Below are 18,042 nucleotides of genomic sequence, written 5' to 3'. Positions count from 1 at the left end.
CCGTATCTTCATAGGATTTATGGAGAAACCATTTATTTGGGAGCCTGCAGGGCATTTCATTTACCATTAGGGCCTACGGAAAAAAGTAAGCATTCATATTATTAAGATCCTTTTATTGCTTGGGCAAATAAGAGTAAAATGTGACCTGACACAACCAGTAATGGCACGCCTCCATTCCTATGTATTTGTAAAAAAAAAGAGAGGAAAGAAGTGGGACTTTGAATGAGGCGTATCATTGCGAATGATGACGTATAGAGTATGTATATAAGATTGTAACATTTATTTTTAACACAATCACATTAGACATTCCATGATCTAAAAAACATGTTAATCAATTGGTAATAGTATAAATGTAATCAATGAGACTTAAATATTGACTGCAATAATGTAGTGTATAATACAAATAATCGAAAAACATGATTGGTTGCTGGTTCGAATCACAACCACAAAACTACCTGCCTGGAGTTTGCATGTTCTCCCTGTGCCTGCGTGGGTTTCCTCAGGGTACTCCGGTTTCCTCCCACACTCCAAAGACATGCTGGTAGGTTAATTGGATCCTGTCTAAATTGTCCCTAGTATGTATGAATGTGAGTTAGGGACCTTAGATTGTAAGTTCCTTGAGGGTAGGGACTGATATGAATGTACAATGTATATGTAAAGCGCTGCGTAAATTGACGGCGCTATATAAGTACCTGAAATAAATAAATAAATTGGTATAATGCAAAATATCTAATACAGATCATCGTATAAACATGATTGACAAGATAAATTCATTAATTACTCATACATAAAATATATAGGCAAATACACAATAAAAATACATAATTAAACCAGACTTGTCTTGGCACCATTAGTTTAAAACTCTACACGTTTCGTGGCTGTCAGCCACTCATCAGGAGTATGATGCAAGATTGCACTTCAAAAATAAGTAGATAAAATATCTATTAGTATTTAATGGCCTCTAGGGGAAGAAATTCTCGAGAAAAAGCAACTCATCTTACTTACAAATCAGCTCCCAGGCTATGCCCAATTTCTAAATGGGAAATAACGGGGGGGCCTCAGATAAATGTCTGACCCGGGGTTGACGCAGGAAAAAGCAGCTGAAAGGCAGGCCAGGTCGGCTTGCGACACATTCTCTGTGTGTGATGTATGTGCATTATTCATACACACTGTTCTGCAAAAATGGAGAGCGAGAGAGACCCTTAAATTTTTCACTCTTTGTTTATATTGCAGCCATTTGCTAAAATCATTTAATTGTTGACATTTTTGCAGATTTATTAAAAAAGAAAAACTAAAATATCAATGGTCCTACGTATTCAGACCCTTTGCAGTGACACTTATATATTTAACTCAGATGCTGTCCATTTCTTCTGATCATCCTTGAGATGGTTCTACACCTTCATTTGAGTCCAGCTGTGTTTGATTATACTGATTGGACTTGATTAGGAAAGCCACACACCTGTCTATATAAGACCTTACAGCTCAGTAGTGCATGTCAGAGCATGTCAGAGCAAATGAGAATCATGGAGGTCAAAGGAACTGCCTGAAGAGCTCGGAGACAGAATTGTGGCAAGCCACAGATCTGGCCAGGGTTACAAAAAAATTTCTGCTGCACGTAAGGTTCCTAAGAGCACAGTGGCCTCCATAATCCTTAAATGGAAGACTTTGGGACGACCAGAACCCTTCCTAAAGCTGGCTGTCCAGCCAAACTGGAGTGAAAAATATATGCAGCGCTAGCGACTAATTTTATAGTGAAAAAAATATATATTGTGCGATGCCGCTGCTGTAAAAAAGTACTAGTACTTGATATATGAAACAAAATAAATACAGCGCTGACTATATGAATAGACAAATAATGTGCAATAGCATTAGAACCATATAAAATTGATGCAAGTGCTAATCATTGTAAATGCCAAAAAAATGTGAAGAAAATAAGTGAAATCAAAGTAAATATGGCGCTGGCTATGTGGAAAAAAACTCTGTGCAATGATATCAAGATCATATAAAATTGATACCTATTATTAAGGAGATACACAATATAGGTAACATGAGAAATAAACCATGTGTTTTGACAAAAACAATCCCAATAATCAATACTGAAAGCAATCCTTCAGCCTATGATGAACAGTCTGTCACCTGATATGTTGATATTTGATGGAGACAAGAGAGATGACTCTGGATCATAGTTCCTACGATGTGTGCTTCAGGTTGCAGGATTTTCATAATCACCCATGTAAAATGTAAAGAAAAAACACTATGGTGAAGTACTGTGGAGACAGGATATCAATTGTGCATAACAGCGCTACTCACAAGAAACAAGTGGTGAACAGGCATTCAGAGAAACTTCCGCGTTCGCCGCTGTAAGCGTGCATTCCACAGGGACTGGAAGCAGCGTCACTGGTTTAGATTTGAGACGTGAGCCGGATATTACGTCGACACGTTTCGCCCCTCCTCCAGGGCGTCATCAAAGACAGAACATCCAGCGCACAGATGGTCTAATATATAGTAAAGGTAAACTCCTCCCTAAAGGAGGAAAAAAGAAGTGACAGCCAATTAAGGCTGATGGGTGTAATCACCCACTTTTCCTGATTCATCATGTCCTGTTAAACCAACAATCTTTATTGGTAAAATGACTTGAACACAACATTCAGGTCGTATTATAAAAACATTGACATATGTTGATAAAAAATATAAAATATAAAATATATATTTACTTATTAGCAGATAGGTCTCTGATTAAAGTTATTTGCCTCAAATGTAAATTAAAAGATATAATATCATTATGAACATAAGAAGACCTATCAGAACGGAATGGGTCATACCATATCATTCCTAATACTGACTGGACTTCAATAAATTTCAAATAAACCATAAAAATGAATAAGCCATAAAAATGAATAAACATAAAAATAAAATAGAAAAATAAAATGAAAAAAATATAAAAATAAAAATAATGAATGAAAATAATAAAAAAATAAATAAAAATAAAAATAAAAAATCAAATCTAAAAAATATAAAATAAAAAATAAAAAAATAAAATAATAAAAAATAAAAATGAGAAAAATCTGAATAAAAAAATATAAAAATGGAAACAGAAATAAGTTATGTAAAACATATAGATGGGAAAGTGACCAGTCGGAAACACCAGGCCCGGCTAGGTCACTTTCTATCTCTACATAAATTCACAGTAAAGGACCAAAGGAAACAATGTAACCAATTATATAGAAGGTAATTAAGATCTACCTATGTCACCAATTGGATAGGAAACAATTGAGATCTAGCTCAATATTGAGGCCATAAGGGTTCAAAGTACGAAGCCTATGGATCCATTGGGTCTCGTTCTGGGAGATGGCTCTCTTGAGATTGGAGCCTCTCCAATGGTCCTCAACTCTATCAATACCACAAAAAGTTAGTAAGCTAGGGTCCCTATTATGAAACAGCCTAAAGTGATTTGAGAGACCGTGATGTTTATATCCTTTTTTAATTCTATTAACATGTTCTCTGAGTCTAACTCCTAACTGTCTAGTGGTTCTACCCACATATTGTAGGTTGCACGGACAGGACAGCAAATATGTAACATGTGTTGTGCTACATGTTATAAACTTTTTAATTTCAAAAGATCTTCCTTCAGAAAAAGACTTAAAGTGAGTGATCTTTTTCTTACGAAATTTTGAAGTCCTACACATCATGCATCTTCCACAGCTGTAAAACCCAGTCCGATCCAAAAAAGTGCACAGCTTTCTAGGTGGGTTAACAACATTGTGTGCCAGTTGCAATCTGAGCGTGAGTGGCTTGCTGTAGATGAATTTCGGCTGGGTGAGTAGGATTTTCTTCAAATCACCATCTTCCAATAATAAAGGCCAATGTTCTTTGATGATTTTTTCAAAATCTCGATACTGTCTGTTGAAGCCAGTCATAAATGCTATCCCATAGTCGTGTTCCCTTTTCACTTTCGGTTTAAATAGATCTTTCCTATCCAACTCACCAACAACTTTTTTGGTTTGTTTTAAATCTTCCAATTTATAACCCTTGGCATGAAATTGTTCCACAATAACATTGGCCTGAAAATTGTAATCCTCCTCCTTACTACAATTTCTTCTGACTCTGAGCATTTGGCTTTTAGGAATGCCCCCCAGCCATCTCGGATGATATCAACTATTTAATGGAATGTACCCATTCCTATCAACCTCTTTGAAATAAGTGCACGTACATAACTTATCACCCTCTTTAAAGATCGTAAGATAGCCTTACTTTCCCAAAAGCTCATGAAAAGGTTGGCTACTGATGGGGCGTACTTGGCCCCCAAAGCCACACCCTTCACTTGTCTAAAATATTCCTTTTCATGCCAAAAAAAATTATGGCTCATCACCAGGTCCAGTGCTTTAAGGAGAAATTCTTGCTGTTTAGGCTTGATGTCAGTACTCCCCAATGCCCATTTAACAGCTGAGAGGGCATCCTTCTGCTGGATGTTGGTATATAGCGAGTTGACATCAATGCTAATGATTATAAATCTAATAAAGTCTATAAATGGCAGGAGGCTGTGGAAGAACCTGTAGTTACGTCTGCTTCTTGTGCAGAACCAGAACGTGTTTTGGACACTATAAAAACTCCAATTCGCAAATATGATGGTTCATATAAGGATTTTGAAAGAGGTAACCAATCAAATAGTGGATATTATGATCCACCAACACCAGCCTATAATGTGTCGACCTACAATCGGTTTGAACCCCTGAATCAGGAGCATCCCTATCCACCCTATAGGGGATCTTACAATCAAAGAGGCTATGATCACAGAGGAGGATTCTATAACCAAAGAGGTCATGACCTTAGAGGAGGTGGTTATGGTGGACAGCCCTGGCCTCCCAATTATCCCAGCTACCATCCGCCACCCAATAGGGGGCGAGGGTGGTACCCCATTAACCAAAGAGGGGATTTTCAGCGGAGGGGCTCTGGGGGACCCCCTATGAGGGGAAGAGGAACAACGACCCCCCGAGGATGAGGGAAGGGCCAGAATACATTGGATGATTGGCGACCATGGTATCCCACAACAGCTCAATGGCAGGAAAACAAAGAAAGAAAAGAAGAACGAGAGGGTGCAGAGGAGGGCAAAGGAAAACGCAAAAGAGAAACTTAATGGAAGGAATTTTCAATCTTAGCGATGACACTTTCTCGCAGGATGAACTCCAAGATTTTAGACCTAGGTCTCAAATTTGCCTTAGATAGGAATTTAAATAAATGTGATGTTTTTTTTTTTTTGATTTTCAGAAGTTTATTAGAGAAATTAATATTAAAGTTATTTTCCAACTGTAACCCTCCTAGGAATCCGGATGTAGAGGAGTATTCACATACTTCTCTAAAAAATTATTCTATTTTCAATCCTAAAATTGCTAACAATCATTTTGTGGGTGTCTTCAAGTCTTTGGTTGAGCAAGATTTGGATAGACTTGCTGTGCAACCAAGTAGATGTAATAGAGATCTAGAGAAGGGTTTGGAGACACTAGAAAAGAACAAAAATATAGTAATTAGATCAGCTGATAAGGGGGGGGGGGGGGGGTAGTGATACTCAATAAAACAGATTACTTGGAAGAACTAAATAGATTGATTAGTGACCAGGAAACATATGAAAAATTAAAGGGTAACCCTACAAAGAAATGTAAAGCTAAATTGAAAGATCTGATTAAAACAGCAAAGGAAGAAGGAATTCTTAAGAAGCCAGATATCTTGTTCCGGAAGCTCCATGGATATCCGTGATATATCAGTTACCAAAAATACATAAGAATTCAACAAAATCACTGGGTCGACCCATAGTTAGTGGAATCGGATCATTGTTCTCCAGGCTTGGGGAATATTTAGATTATTTTTTACAACCACTCACCAGGAAATATCCTTATCTCAAAGACAGTAAGGATTTGATCAAACTTATTAGTCCAATGACTGTGGATGATAATTGCTTATTGGCAAGTATTGATGTCAACTCGCTATATACCAACATCCAGCAGAAGGATGCCCTCTCAGCTGTTAAATGGGCATTGGGGAGTACTGACATCAAGCCTAAACAGCAAGAATTTCTCCTTTAAAGCACTGGACCTGGTGATGAGCCATAATTTTTTTTTTTGGCATGAAAAGGAATATTTTAGACAAGTGAAGGGTGTGGCTTTGGGGGCCAAGTACGCCCCATCAGTAGCCAACCTTTTCATGAGCTTTTGGGAAAGTCAAGCTATCTATCAAATCAATATACCTGAGCTCAGACTCTATAAAAGATATATAGACGATATTTTAATAATTTGGGCAGGATCACCAGAATCTTTTTTTTTTTGAGTAAAATTAGTGCCATTCCTTTTAACATCTCCTTCTCTGAAAGCTTCAGTTAAAGAGATACATTTTTTGGATCTTACGATCTTTAAAGAGGGTGATAAGTTATGTAAGCGCACTTATTTCAAAGAGGTTGATAGGAATGGGTACATTCCATTAAATAGTTGTCATCATCCGAGATGGCTGGGGGGCATTCCTAAAAGCCAAATGCTCAGAGTCAGAAGAAATTGTAGTAAGGAGGAGGATTACAATTTTCAGGCCAACGTTATTGTGGAACGATTTCATGCCAAGGGTTATAAATTGGAAGATTTAAAACAAACCAAAAAAGTTGTTGGTGAGTTGGATAGGAAAGATCTATTTAAACCGAAAGTGAAAAGGGAACACGACTATGGGATAGCATTTATGACTGGCTTCAACAGACAGTATCGAGATTTTGAAAAAATCATCAAAGAACATTGGCCTTTATTATTGGAAGATGGTGATTTGAAGAAAATCCTACCCACCCAGCCGAAATTCATCTACACCAAGCCACCCACGCTCAGATTGCAACTGGCACACAATGTTGTTAATCCACCTAGAAAGCTGTGCACTTTTTTGGATCGGACTGGGTTTTACAGCTGTGGAAGATGCATGATGTGTAGGACTTCAAAATTTCGTAAGAAAAAGATCACTCACTTTAAGTCTTTTTCTGAAGGAAGATCTTTTGAAATTAAAAAGTTTATAACATGTAGCACAACACATGTTACATATTTGCTGTCCTGTCCGTGCAACCTACAATATGTGGGTAGAACCACTAGACAGTTAGGGGTTAGACTCAGAGAACATGTTAATAGAATTAAAAAAGATATAAACATCACGGTCTCTCAAATCACTTTAGGCTGTTTCATAATAGGGACCCTAGCTTACTAACTTTTTGTGGTATTGATAGTTGAGGACCATTGGAGAGGCTCCAATCTCAAGAGAGCTATCTCCCAGAACGAGACCCAATGGATCCATAGGCTTCGTACTTTGAACCCTTATGGCCTCAATATCGAGCTAGATCTCAATTGTTTCCTATCCAATTGGTGACATAGGTAGATCTTAATTACCTTCTATATAATTGGTTACATTGTTTCCTTTGGTCCTTTACTGTGAATTTATGTAGAGATAGAAAGTGACCTAGCCGGGCCTGGTGTTTCCGACTGGTCACTTTCCCATCTATATGTTTTACATAACTTATTTCTGTTTCCATTTTTATATCTTTTTATTCAGATTTTTTTCATTTTTATTTTTTATTTATTTTATATTTTTTATATTTGATTTTATTTTTTATTTTATTTTATTTTTCTATTTTATTTTTATTTTTATGTTTATTCATTTTTATGGTTCATTTGAAATTTATTGACGTCCAGTCAGTATTAGGAATGATATGGTATGACCCGTTCCATTCTGATAGGTCTTCTTATGTTCATAATGATATTATATCTTTGAATTTACATTTGAGGCAAATAACATTAATCGGAGACCTATCTGCTAATAAGTAAATATATATTTTATATTTTATATTTTTTATCAACATATGTCAATGTTTTTATAATACGACCTGAATGTTGTGTTCAAGTCATTTTACCAATAAAGATTGTTGGTTTAACAGGACATGATGAATCAGGAAAAGTGGGTGATTACACCCATCAGCCTTAATTGGTTGTCACTTCTTTTTTCCTCCTTTAGGGAGGAGTTTACCTTTACTATATATTACACCATCTGTGGGCTGGATGTTCTGTCTTTGATGACGCCCTGGAGGAGGGGCGTAACGCGTCGACGTAATATCCGGCTCACGTCTCAAATCTAAACCAGTGACGCTGCTTCCAGTCCCTGTGGAATGCACGCTTACAGCGGCAAAAGCGGAAGTTTCTCTGAATGCCTGTTCACCACTTGTTTCTTGTGAGTAGCGCTGTTATGCGCAATTGATATCCTGTCTCCACAGTACTTCACCATAGTGTTTTTTCTTTACATTTTACATGGGTGATTATGAAAATCCTGCAACCTGAAGCACACATCGTAGGAACTATGATCCAGAGTCATCTCTCTTGTCTCCATCAAATATCAACATATCAGGTGACAGACTGTTCATCATAGGCTGAAGGGATGCTTTCAGTATTGATTATTGGGATTGTTTTTGTCAACACACATGGTTTATTTCTCATGGTACCTATATTGTGTATCTCCTTAATAATAGGTATCAATTTTATATGATCTTGATATCATTGCACAGAGTTTTTTTTCCACATATTTACTTTGATTTCACTTATTTTCTTCACATTTTTTTGGCATTTACAATGATTAGCACTTGCATCAATTTTATATGGTTCTAATGCTATTGCACATTATTTGTCTATTCATATAGCCAGCGCTGTATTTATTTTGGTCCAGCCAAACTGAGCTATCGGGGGAGAAGAGCCTTGGTGAGAGAGGTAAAGAAGAACCCAAAGATCACTGTGGCTGAGCTCCAGAGATGCAGTCGGGAGATGGGAGAAAGTTGTAGAAAGTCAACCATCACTGCAGCCCACCACCAGTCGGGGCTCTATGGCAGAGGGCCCGACGGAAGCCTCTCCTCAGTGCAAGACACATGAAAGCCTGCATGAAGTTTGCTAAAAAACACCTGAAGGACTCCAAGATGGTGAGAAATAAGATTCTTTGGTCTGATGAGACCAAGATAGAACTTTTTGGCCTTAATTCTAAGCGGTATGTGTGGAGAAAACCAGGCACTGCTCGTCACCTGTCCAGTACAGTCCCAACAGTGAAGCATGGTGGTGGCAGCATCATGCTGTGGGGGTTTTTTTTCAGCTGCAGGGACAGGACGACTGGTTGCAATCGAGGGAAAGATGAATGCGGCCGAGTACAGGGATATCCTGGATGAAAACCTTCTCCAGAGCGCTCAGGACCTCAGACTGGGCCGAAGGTTTACCTTCCACCAAGACAATGACCCTAAGCACACAGCTAAAATAATGGAGTGGCTTCACAACAATTCCGTGACTGTTCTTGAATGGCCCAGCCAGAGCCCTGACTTAAACCCAATTGAACATCTCTGGAGACATCTCTGGAGAGACCTAAAAATGGCTGTCCACCAACGTTTACCATCCAACCTGACAGAACTGGAGAGGATCTGCAAGGAGGAATGGCAGAGGATCCCCAAATCCAGGTGTGAAAAACTTGTTGCATCTTTCCCAAAAAGACTCATGGCAAAAGGGTACTTCTACTAAAAACTGAGCAAAGGGAGAGGGAGAGAGAGAATATTTCTATGCAGCTGACAGTCAGAGTTTCATCCCATTGATGGGACAAGAACCTTATTCTTCTAGTTTGTATAACCATACAGCATTTTATAATGACCTATGATGTGTGGCATACAGTAGCAATTAAGTACAGCATATAGGTGTACAGTGTAAAATACATCTATTGTTGTGATGTTTAAGAGTCACAGCTGCAGTGTAATTTTGCCTACAGGAATGCAAAACAGAAAATGCCGTGTGCACACACGTATGGATGTATTTTCCAATCTTAAAATTTTAGGTTTGAAAATCATGCCTATATGCATGTGTGAATAGATGCTGCTGGCAATTACATATGCTATAATAAAAATCTAGAAGCTCATCATGATTTGCTATTTACAATTAAAATATCAGACATGTAAACCAGTCTAACAGCTTATGATTTTTTTTTTGCTTGTTCTTCACAGTGCACCCGTGCTAAATCCTTCAACACAGCTACTAATGAAGTCAAGATAGGCCTAACCCTTGGTGGTATGTCACAATAACTATCATTTACATATGCACAGAAATGTGTTTTATTTGTCATAATATTATCATAAGACAATCTTATGTCATTGGTCGTAATTTATTCCTATTTTTTATATTCCCTGCACATATATATGTGTGTTTGTCAGCAAGATTGAAAATAATAAATAATGAGTTCTTATTAGGAACTCTATTAACTTTGCTTCAACTATCAGAATAAGAAGAAAAAGATTTGAATATGTTTAAGCCTGTAGAAAATAAATCCACTTAAGCCGTACATAGACCATGTATGGGCAGGTTGAATGTAACCAAGTTGATCGATCAATCATATTGGGTACAAAAAATCTGTCGGATTTGACATGCAATTATTGCTAGCGGCTATTATGGCCACTAACAGTAATCGCTGTGCTCTCCTGGTGGGGACGACTCCCCCCCCAACTGGAGAACCAAATGGCTCCATGGTAGGGGAATCGAGCAATATTTTTTCCGGCCACCCATGGTTGCAGGAAAGAAAATTGCTCCAACTTTGGCCAGTCTAGTGCATGCAGTGCTTTTTTTGCAATCCCACGCGATTTCATCTAATTCAAATTAATGGACTGAAAATCACACTGAACTGAGCTGCACAGGTATGCAGTCTGCGTTCCTGTGCGATTCAGATGTGAAACCGTTCTAAATAAGAATGTTTTGCTTTTGATGACATAAACCTATGCTTTGTGGATACACCCAATTATGTGGCAAGGGTGGTAACCAAGTATATTGAGGACTTTTCTACAGTGCTGTAGGCCACTTGCAGGAGTATTCACATCCTAAACAGATGTTCCCTTTTTATAATAATACAATTGTTATTCTGCTTACATTTAAAGTTGTTCTAAAGGCTAACAGTTTTTAACCTTAATGCATTTCCTACATTAACAACTTAAGGACCGAAAGGATTTGTCCCCTTAATGATCAGGCCATTTTTTGCAATATGGCATTGCGTCGCTTTAATTGACAACTGCACGGTCGTGCGATGTTGTATCCAAACAAAATTGACTTCCTTTTTTTTAACCACAAATAGAGCTTTCTTTTGGTGGTATTTGATCACCTCTGCTATTTTTATTTTTGCTCTATAAATGGAAAAAGAGTGACAATTTTGAAAAAAAATTTTTTTTATTTTTTGCTATAATATCCAAAAAGAAAAAAAAAATCTTCATCAGTTTAGGCCAATATGTATTCTTCTACATATTTTTGGTAAGAAAAATGGCAATAAGCGTATATTGATTGGTTTAAAAGTTATAGCGTCTACAAAATAGGGGATAGATTTATGACATTTATTTTTTACTAGTAATGGCGGCGATCTGCGATTTTTAGCAGGACTGCGACATTGTGGCAGACAGATCAGACACTTTTTTGGAACCATTGACATTTATACAGTGATCAGAGCTAAAAAGAGCCACTGATTACTGTAGAAATGTCACTGGCAGGCAAGGGGTTAACACTAGGGGGCGATCAAGGGGTTAAGTGCTCCCTAGGGAGGTGTTTCTAACTGTGGGGCAGTGTACTGACTAGAGGAGAGATCACTAGGAACAGCAGAGCTCTCTCTACTTCCCTATCAGAACGGGGATCTGTTTTTTTACATACACAGATCCCTGTTCTGGTTCTCTGTGGCCGACTTACACCTACGGTGATTCGCCCAGGGGAGCCAACCTGCCACAGTATAATGCGGTTAAAGCAGAGTTCCACCCATTTTTTAGTTTATTAAAAATCAGCAGCTACAAAAAGTGTAGCTGCTGACTTTTAATAAACAGACACTCACCTGTTCCACGGTCCAGCGATGCGGCCGCCCAGAGCCTCTCTCCTCTGCCCCCCACCTATCCGCGCCGCCGCCATAGCAACTGTGGACACGTGGTCGTGACAGCTTACAGCTTCCTGGCCGAGCGTGCACTGCGAATGTGCTTGTCGCGCTGTGCTCTGCTATTGGCCAGGCAATCTTCTGGGACCCGTCACGTGTCCCAGAAGATTGCAGGGAGAGAGGGGCCACCTAGGGGGAGAGGAGGATTCGCCTAGGCAGCCGAGAAGCGGAAGGAGGAAGTGGGACAGGAAGCCCCTCTTAAAAAAAAAAAAGTACCCACTCCCCCCCCCCCCCCAAAAAAAAAAATTTTGTGCCAAATGTGGCTCGTAAGGGGGAGAGGAGTGCTTAACCACTTGCCGACCACCTCACACTGATATACATCAGCAGAATGGCAGGGGCAAGCAAAATCACGTACCCCCCCCCCCCCCCCCCCGTGCCCGAGGCGGTCGGCTTTGGTCTGGCAGCGATCAGAGGTGAGGGGGAGGCCATCCATTTGTGGCCCCCCCCTCGCGATCGCTCCCAGCCAATGAGAATCGTCCCCTGCCTGTGTGTAGTACACACAGGCAGAGGATGTGATGTCATCTCTCCTCGGCTCGGCAGTTTCCGTTCCGGCGCTGAGGAGAGAAGACATCTGAGTGCGTGCACAAACACACACACACACACACAGTAGAATATGCCAGGCACACAACACCCCTGATTTCACCCCCCCCCCCGATCACCCCCCCCTCCCCCCTGTCACACTGACACCCTGTGGCGTAGCGCGGGGGGTGCCGTGGCCCCGGGCGCGACATTTAGGGGGGCACAATTTCGTGCCAGTAGTGTCACTACTGGCTGCCTCCTCCTAATTTAATTTCCTGTGTCCCCCGCGCTCCGCCGCCATGTCTAGTGTTTGGCGCCCTGTGATTGGGCGTATGGGGGTCATGTGCGGCGTGGGGCTGGCCTATCCGCGATCACGGTTCCTGATGTCCCGCCTCCGCACATGACCCCCATACGCCCAATCACAGTGCTCCGGGAAAAACTGAATATGGCGGCCGGAGCGCAGGGGAGATGAGCACTGGAGAGTGTGAGCCGCCGGGGCCGCTGTCTTCTTCTCCTCCTCCTCCTCCTCCTCCTCCTCCTATCCTCCAGACCGATGCAAGACAAGAAGGTGAGGGGGGGGAGAGAGAGAAGAGACAGGCACCGTATATGTAGTGTCAGTATAGGAAGACTAGGCAGGACAGTATAGTGTGTAGTGTAGTGGACAGTGTAGTGGTCAGTGTAGTATAGTGGTCAGTGTAGTGTAGTGTAGTGGACAGTATAGTATGGTGGTTAGTGTAGTGGACAGTGTAGTATAGTGGACAGTGTAGTGGTCAGTGTAGTGTAGTGGTAAGTGTAGTGTAGTGGACAGTATAGTATGGTGGACAGTGTAGTATAGTGGACAGTGTAGTGGACAGTGTAGTGGTCAGTGTAGTGTAGTGGACAGTATAGTGGTCAGTGTAGTATAGTGGACAGTGTAGTGTAGTGGTCAGTGTAGTGGACAGTGTGGTCAGTGTAGTGTAGTGGACAGTGTAGTATTGTGGTCAGTGTAGTGGACAGTGTAGTATTGTGGTCAGTATAGTGTAGTGGACAGTGTAGTGGTCAGTGTAGTGTAGTGGACAGTGTAGTATTGTGGTCAGTATAATGTAGTCGTCAGTGTAGTATTGTGGTCTGTATAGTGGTCAGTGTAGTGTAGTAGACAGTGTAGTGTAGTGGTCAGTGTAGTGTAGTGGACAGTATAGCGGTCAGTGTAGTGTAGTTCTCAGTATAGTGGACAGTATAGTGTAGTGGTCAGTATAGTGGACAGTATAGTGGTTAGTGTAGTGGTCAGTGTAATGGTCACTGTAGTGTAGTATAGTGTAGTGGACAGTGTAGTTCTCAGTGTAGTGGTTAGTATAGTGGTCAGTGTAGTGTAGTGGACACTATAGTTGACAGTATAGTATAGTGGTCAGTGTAGTTCTTAGTGTAGTGGACAGTATAGTATAGTGGTCAGTGTAGTGTGTAATGGTCAGTATAGGAATCAGGTAGGTCAGATCTATTGTATTTGAAGGGACTCGGGGAGTGAAAAAGTCCGCAGGTTGGGGGGGGGGGGGGGCGCAAATTACTTGCCTTGCCCCGGGTGCTGACAAACCACGCTACGCCACTGCTGACACCAAGTAGTTTTTTTTTTTTTTTTCTGATTACTGCATGGTGTCAGTTTGTGACAGTTAGAAGTGGTAGGGCAGTTAGTATTAGCCCCCTTTAGGTCTAGGGTACCCCCCTAACCCCCCCTAATAAAGTTTTAAACCCTTGATCACCCCTCGTCACCAGTGTCGCTAAGCGATCATTTTTCTGATCGCTGTATTAGTGTCGCTGGTGACGCTAGTTAGGGACGTAAATATTTAGGTTCGCCGTCAGCGTTTTATAGCGACAGGGACCCCCATATACTATCTAATGAATGTTTTAACCCCTTGATGGCCCCCTAGTTAATACTTTCACCACTGATCACCGTATAACTGTTACGGGTGACGCTGGTTAGTTAGTTTATTTTTTATAGTGTCAGGGCACCCGCCGTTTATTACCGAATAAAGGTTTAGCCCCCTGATCGCCCGGCGGTGATATGCGTCGCCCCAGGCAGCGTCAGATTAGCGCCAGTACCGCTAACACCCACGCACGCAGCATACGCCTCCCTTAGTGGTATAGTATCTGTATGGATCAATATGTGATCAGATCTATACTAGCGTCCCCAGCAGTTTAGGGTTCCCAAAAACGCAGTGTTAGCGGGATCAGCCCAGATATCTGCTAGCACCTGCGTTTTGCCCCTCCGCCCGGCCCAGCCTAGCCCACCCAAGTGCAGTATCAATCAATCACTGTCACTTACAAAACACTAAACGCATTACTGCAGCGTTTGCAGAGTCAGGCCTGATCCCTGCGATCGCTAACAGTTTTTTTGGTAGCATTTTGGTGAACTGGCAAGGACCAGCCCCAAGCAGCATCAGGTTAGCGCCAGTACAGCTAACACCCATGCACGCAGCATACGCCTCCCTTAGTGGTATTGGATCTGATCGGATCAATATCTGATCCGATCAGATCTATACTAGCGTCTCCAGCAGTTTAGGGTTCCCAAAAACGCAGTGTTAGCGGGATCAGCCCAGATACCTGGTAGCACCTGCGTTTTGCCCCTCCGCCCGGCCCAGCCCAGCCCACCCAAGTGCAGTATCGATCGATTACTGACACTTACAAAACACTAAAAGCATAACTGCAGCATTCGCAGAGTCAGGCCTGATCCCTGCGATCGCTAACAGTTTTTTTTTGGTAGCGTTTTGGTGAACTGGCAAGCACCAGCGGCCTAGTACACCCCGGTCGTAGTCAAACCAGCACTGCAGTAACAATTGGTGACGTGGCGAGTCCTATAAGTGCAGTTCAAGCTGGTGAGGTGGCAAGCACAAGTAGTGTCCCGCTGCCACCAAGAAGAAGACAAACACAGGCCCGTTGTGCCCATAGTGCCCTTCCTGCTGCATTTGCCAATCCTAATTGGGAACCCACCACTTCTTCAGCGCCCGTACTTCCCCCATTCACATCCCCAACCAAATGCAGTCGGCTGCATGAGAGGCATTTTCTTTATGTCCTCCCGAGTACCCCTACCCAACGAACCCCCCCAAAAAAGATGTCGTGTCTGCAGCAAGCGCGTATATAGGCGTGACACCCGCTATTATTGTCCCTCCTGTCCTGACAATCCTGGTCTTTGCATTGGTGAATGTTTTGAACGCTACCATTCACTAGTTGAGTATTAGCGTAGGGTACAGCATTGCACAGACTAGGTACACTTTCACAGGGTCTCCCAAGATGCCATCGCATTTTGAGACCCGAACCTGGAACCGGTTACAGTTATAAAAGTTGCAGTTATAAAAAAAAAGTGTAAAAAAAAAAAAAAACCACAAACAAAAATATAAAATAAAAAAAATGTCGTTTTATTATTCTCTCTCTATTCTCTCTCTATAGTTCTGCTCTTTTTTTTACTGTATTCTATTCTGCAATGTTTTATTGTTATTATGTTTTATCATGTTTGCTTTTCAGGTATGCAATTTTTTATACTTTACCGTTTACTGTGTTTTATTGTTAACCATTTTTTTTGTCTTCAGGTACGCCATTCACGACTTTGAGTGGTTATACCAGAATGATGCCTGCAGGTTTAGGTATCATCTTGGTATCATTCTTTTCAGCCAGCGGTCGGCTTTCATGTAAAAGCAATCCTAGTGGCTAATTAGCCTCTAGACTGCTTTTACAAGCAGTGGGAGGGAATGCCCCCCCCCCCCCCCCCCCACCGTCTTCCGTGTTTTTCTCTGGCTCTCCTGTCTCAACAGGGAACCTGAGAATGCAGCCGGTGATTCAGCCATCTGACCATAGAGCTGATCAGAGACAGAGTGGCTCCAAACATCTCTATGGCCTAAGAAACCGGAAGCTACGAGCATTTCATGACTTGGATTTCGCCGGATGTAAACAGCGCCATTGGGAAATTGGGGAAGCATTTTATCACAACGATCTTGGTGTGGTCAGATGCTTTGAGGGCGGAGGAATAATCTAGGGTCTAATAAACCCCAATTTTTTCAAAAAAGAGTACCTGTCACTACCTATTGCTATCATAGGGGATATTTACATTCCCTGAGATAACAATAAAAATGATTTAAAAAAAAATGAAAGGAACAGTTTAAAAATAAGATAAAAAAGCAAAAAAATAATAAAGAAAAAAAAAAAAAAAAAGCACCCTGTCCCCCCTGCTCTCGCGCTAAGGCGAACGCAAGCGTCGGTCTGGCGTCAAATGTAAACAGCAATTGCACCATGCATGTGAGGTATCACCGCGAAGGTCAGATCGAGGGCAGTCATTTTAGCAGTAGACCTCCTCTGTAAATCTAAAGTGGTAACCTGTAAAGGCTTTTAAAGGCTTTTAAAATGTATTGTGATATAAAAAGGAAACTGCGCTGGCCCAAAAATAAGATTGTGTAAACAATATAACGGGTAGCAGCTAACACACAGACAAACCAAGTCACAACAGATATATATATAAGTGCAGCGCTAAACCATAACCAAAAAACATATAAATGCCAAAAAATAACACATGTGAAACTGTGCGTAGTGTAATAACTGGCAATAAAGTGAATCAATACATATAATATAGTAACTAATAATGAAGTGAATCACCACAGAGACTACTGAAGTAAGTATAAATGTCTATAATATCATATGCTAAACTCTGTAGCCAGAGTCCATGAATAAAGATGAAAGCAGTCTTCTCCGACAGTGGGAGTGCTTAAACACAGGATGTTGGCTTGAAACTGAACTGCACGGCAACCACAGGTAATGGGTCATAAACATCTAAAGTTGGACACTCTTACCGGATGTTGTGGGACATATCTGCCATATGGCAGTACGTCTGACAGAGAGCCTGTGGAGGTAGCCTCCCGTGAAATCCAGCAGATTATCCCTTCGGTCCGATCTCGGATGGGCAGGGTATGTCCCTTGGGTCACGGTCACCGATAGCCAGGATCGTCGCAGATGGCGACTGTCCCCTCACTCCCACACTCTCCAGCTCCAGGCGGGTTCAAGAGGTCAGAGGCAATCGAATAGTAGATGAAATCATGGAGAGAAAAGAAAAAAGGGGCTCCACATGGCGTAGGTCAAAAAGTAAAAGGGTTTTATTGGATAAAAAACCTTACAAGATAAAAAAGTGATCACTGAATAAAATAATGGCAACGTGGGAAGCAAAAGCCCTACGCGTTTCGACTAAGAAGCCTTCAACTTCAACTTGCCCCAGTTGAAGGCTTCTTAGTCGAAACGCCTAGGGCTTTTGCTTCCCACGTTGCCATTATTTTATTCAGTGATCACTTTTTTTATCTTGTAAGATTTTTTTATCCAATAAAACCCTTTTACTTTTTGACCTACGCCATGTGGAGCCCCTTTTTTCTTTTCTCTCCATGATTTCATCTACTATTCGATTGCCTCTGAACTCTTGAACCCGCCTGGAGCTGGAGAGTGTGGGAGTGAGGGGACAGTCGCCATCTGTGACGATCCTGGCTATCGGTGACCGTGACCCAAGGGACATACCCTGCCCATCCGAGATCGGGACCGAAGGGA

The 18,042-nt window shown here is 41.4% G+C and overlaps 1 protein-coding gene across 1 annotated transcript in view; it reads left to right on the top strand.

Moving 5' to 3' along the window:
- Positions 1-18,042, top strand: part of LOC141127585 (uromodulin-like) — a 177,164-nt gene that overhangs the window by 80,533 nt on the left and 78,589 nt on the right. Inside the window, exon 9 of the mRNA XM_073614187.1 lies at positions 10,028-10,091. Coding sequence (XP_073470288.1) covers positions 10,028-10,091 — 64 coding nt within the window. The remainder of the gene's footprint in view (positions 1-10,027; positions 10,092-18,042) is intronic.

This window comes from Aquarana catesbeiana, linkage group LG02 (genome assembly GCF_042186555.1).
Source record: "Aquarana catesbeiana isolate 2022-GZ linkage group LG02, ASM4218655v1, whole genome shotgun sequence".
Taxonomy (NCBI): Eukaryota; Metazoa; Chordata; class Amphibia; order Anura; family Ranidae; genus Aquarana; species Aquarana catesbeiana.
This window is presented reverse-complemented; position numbering and strand designations above follow the sequence as displayed.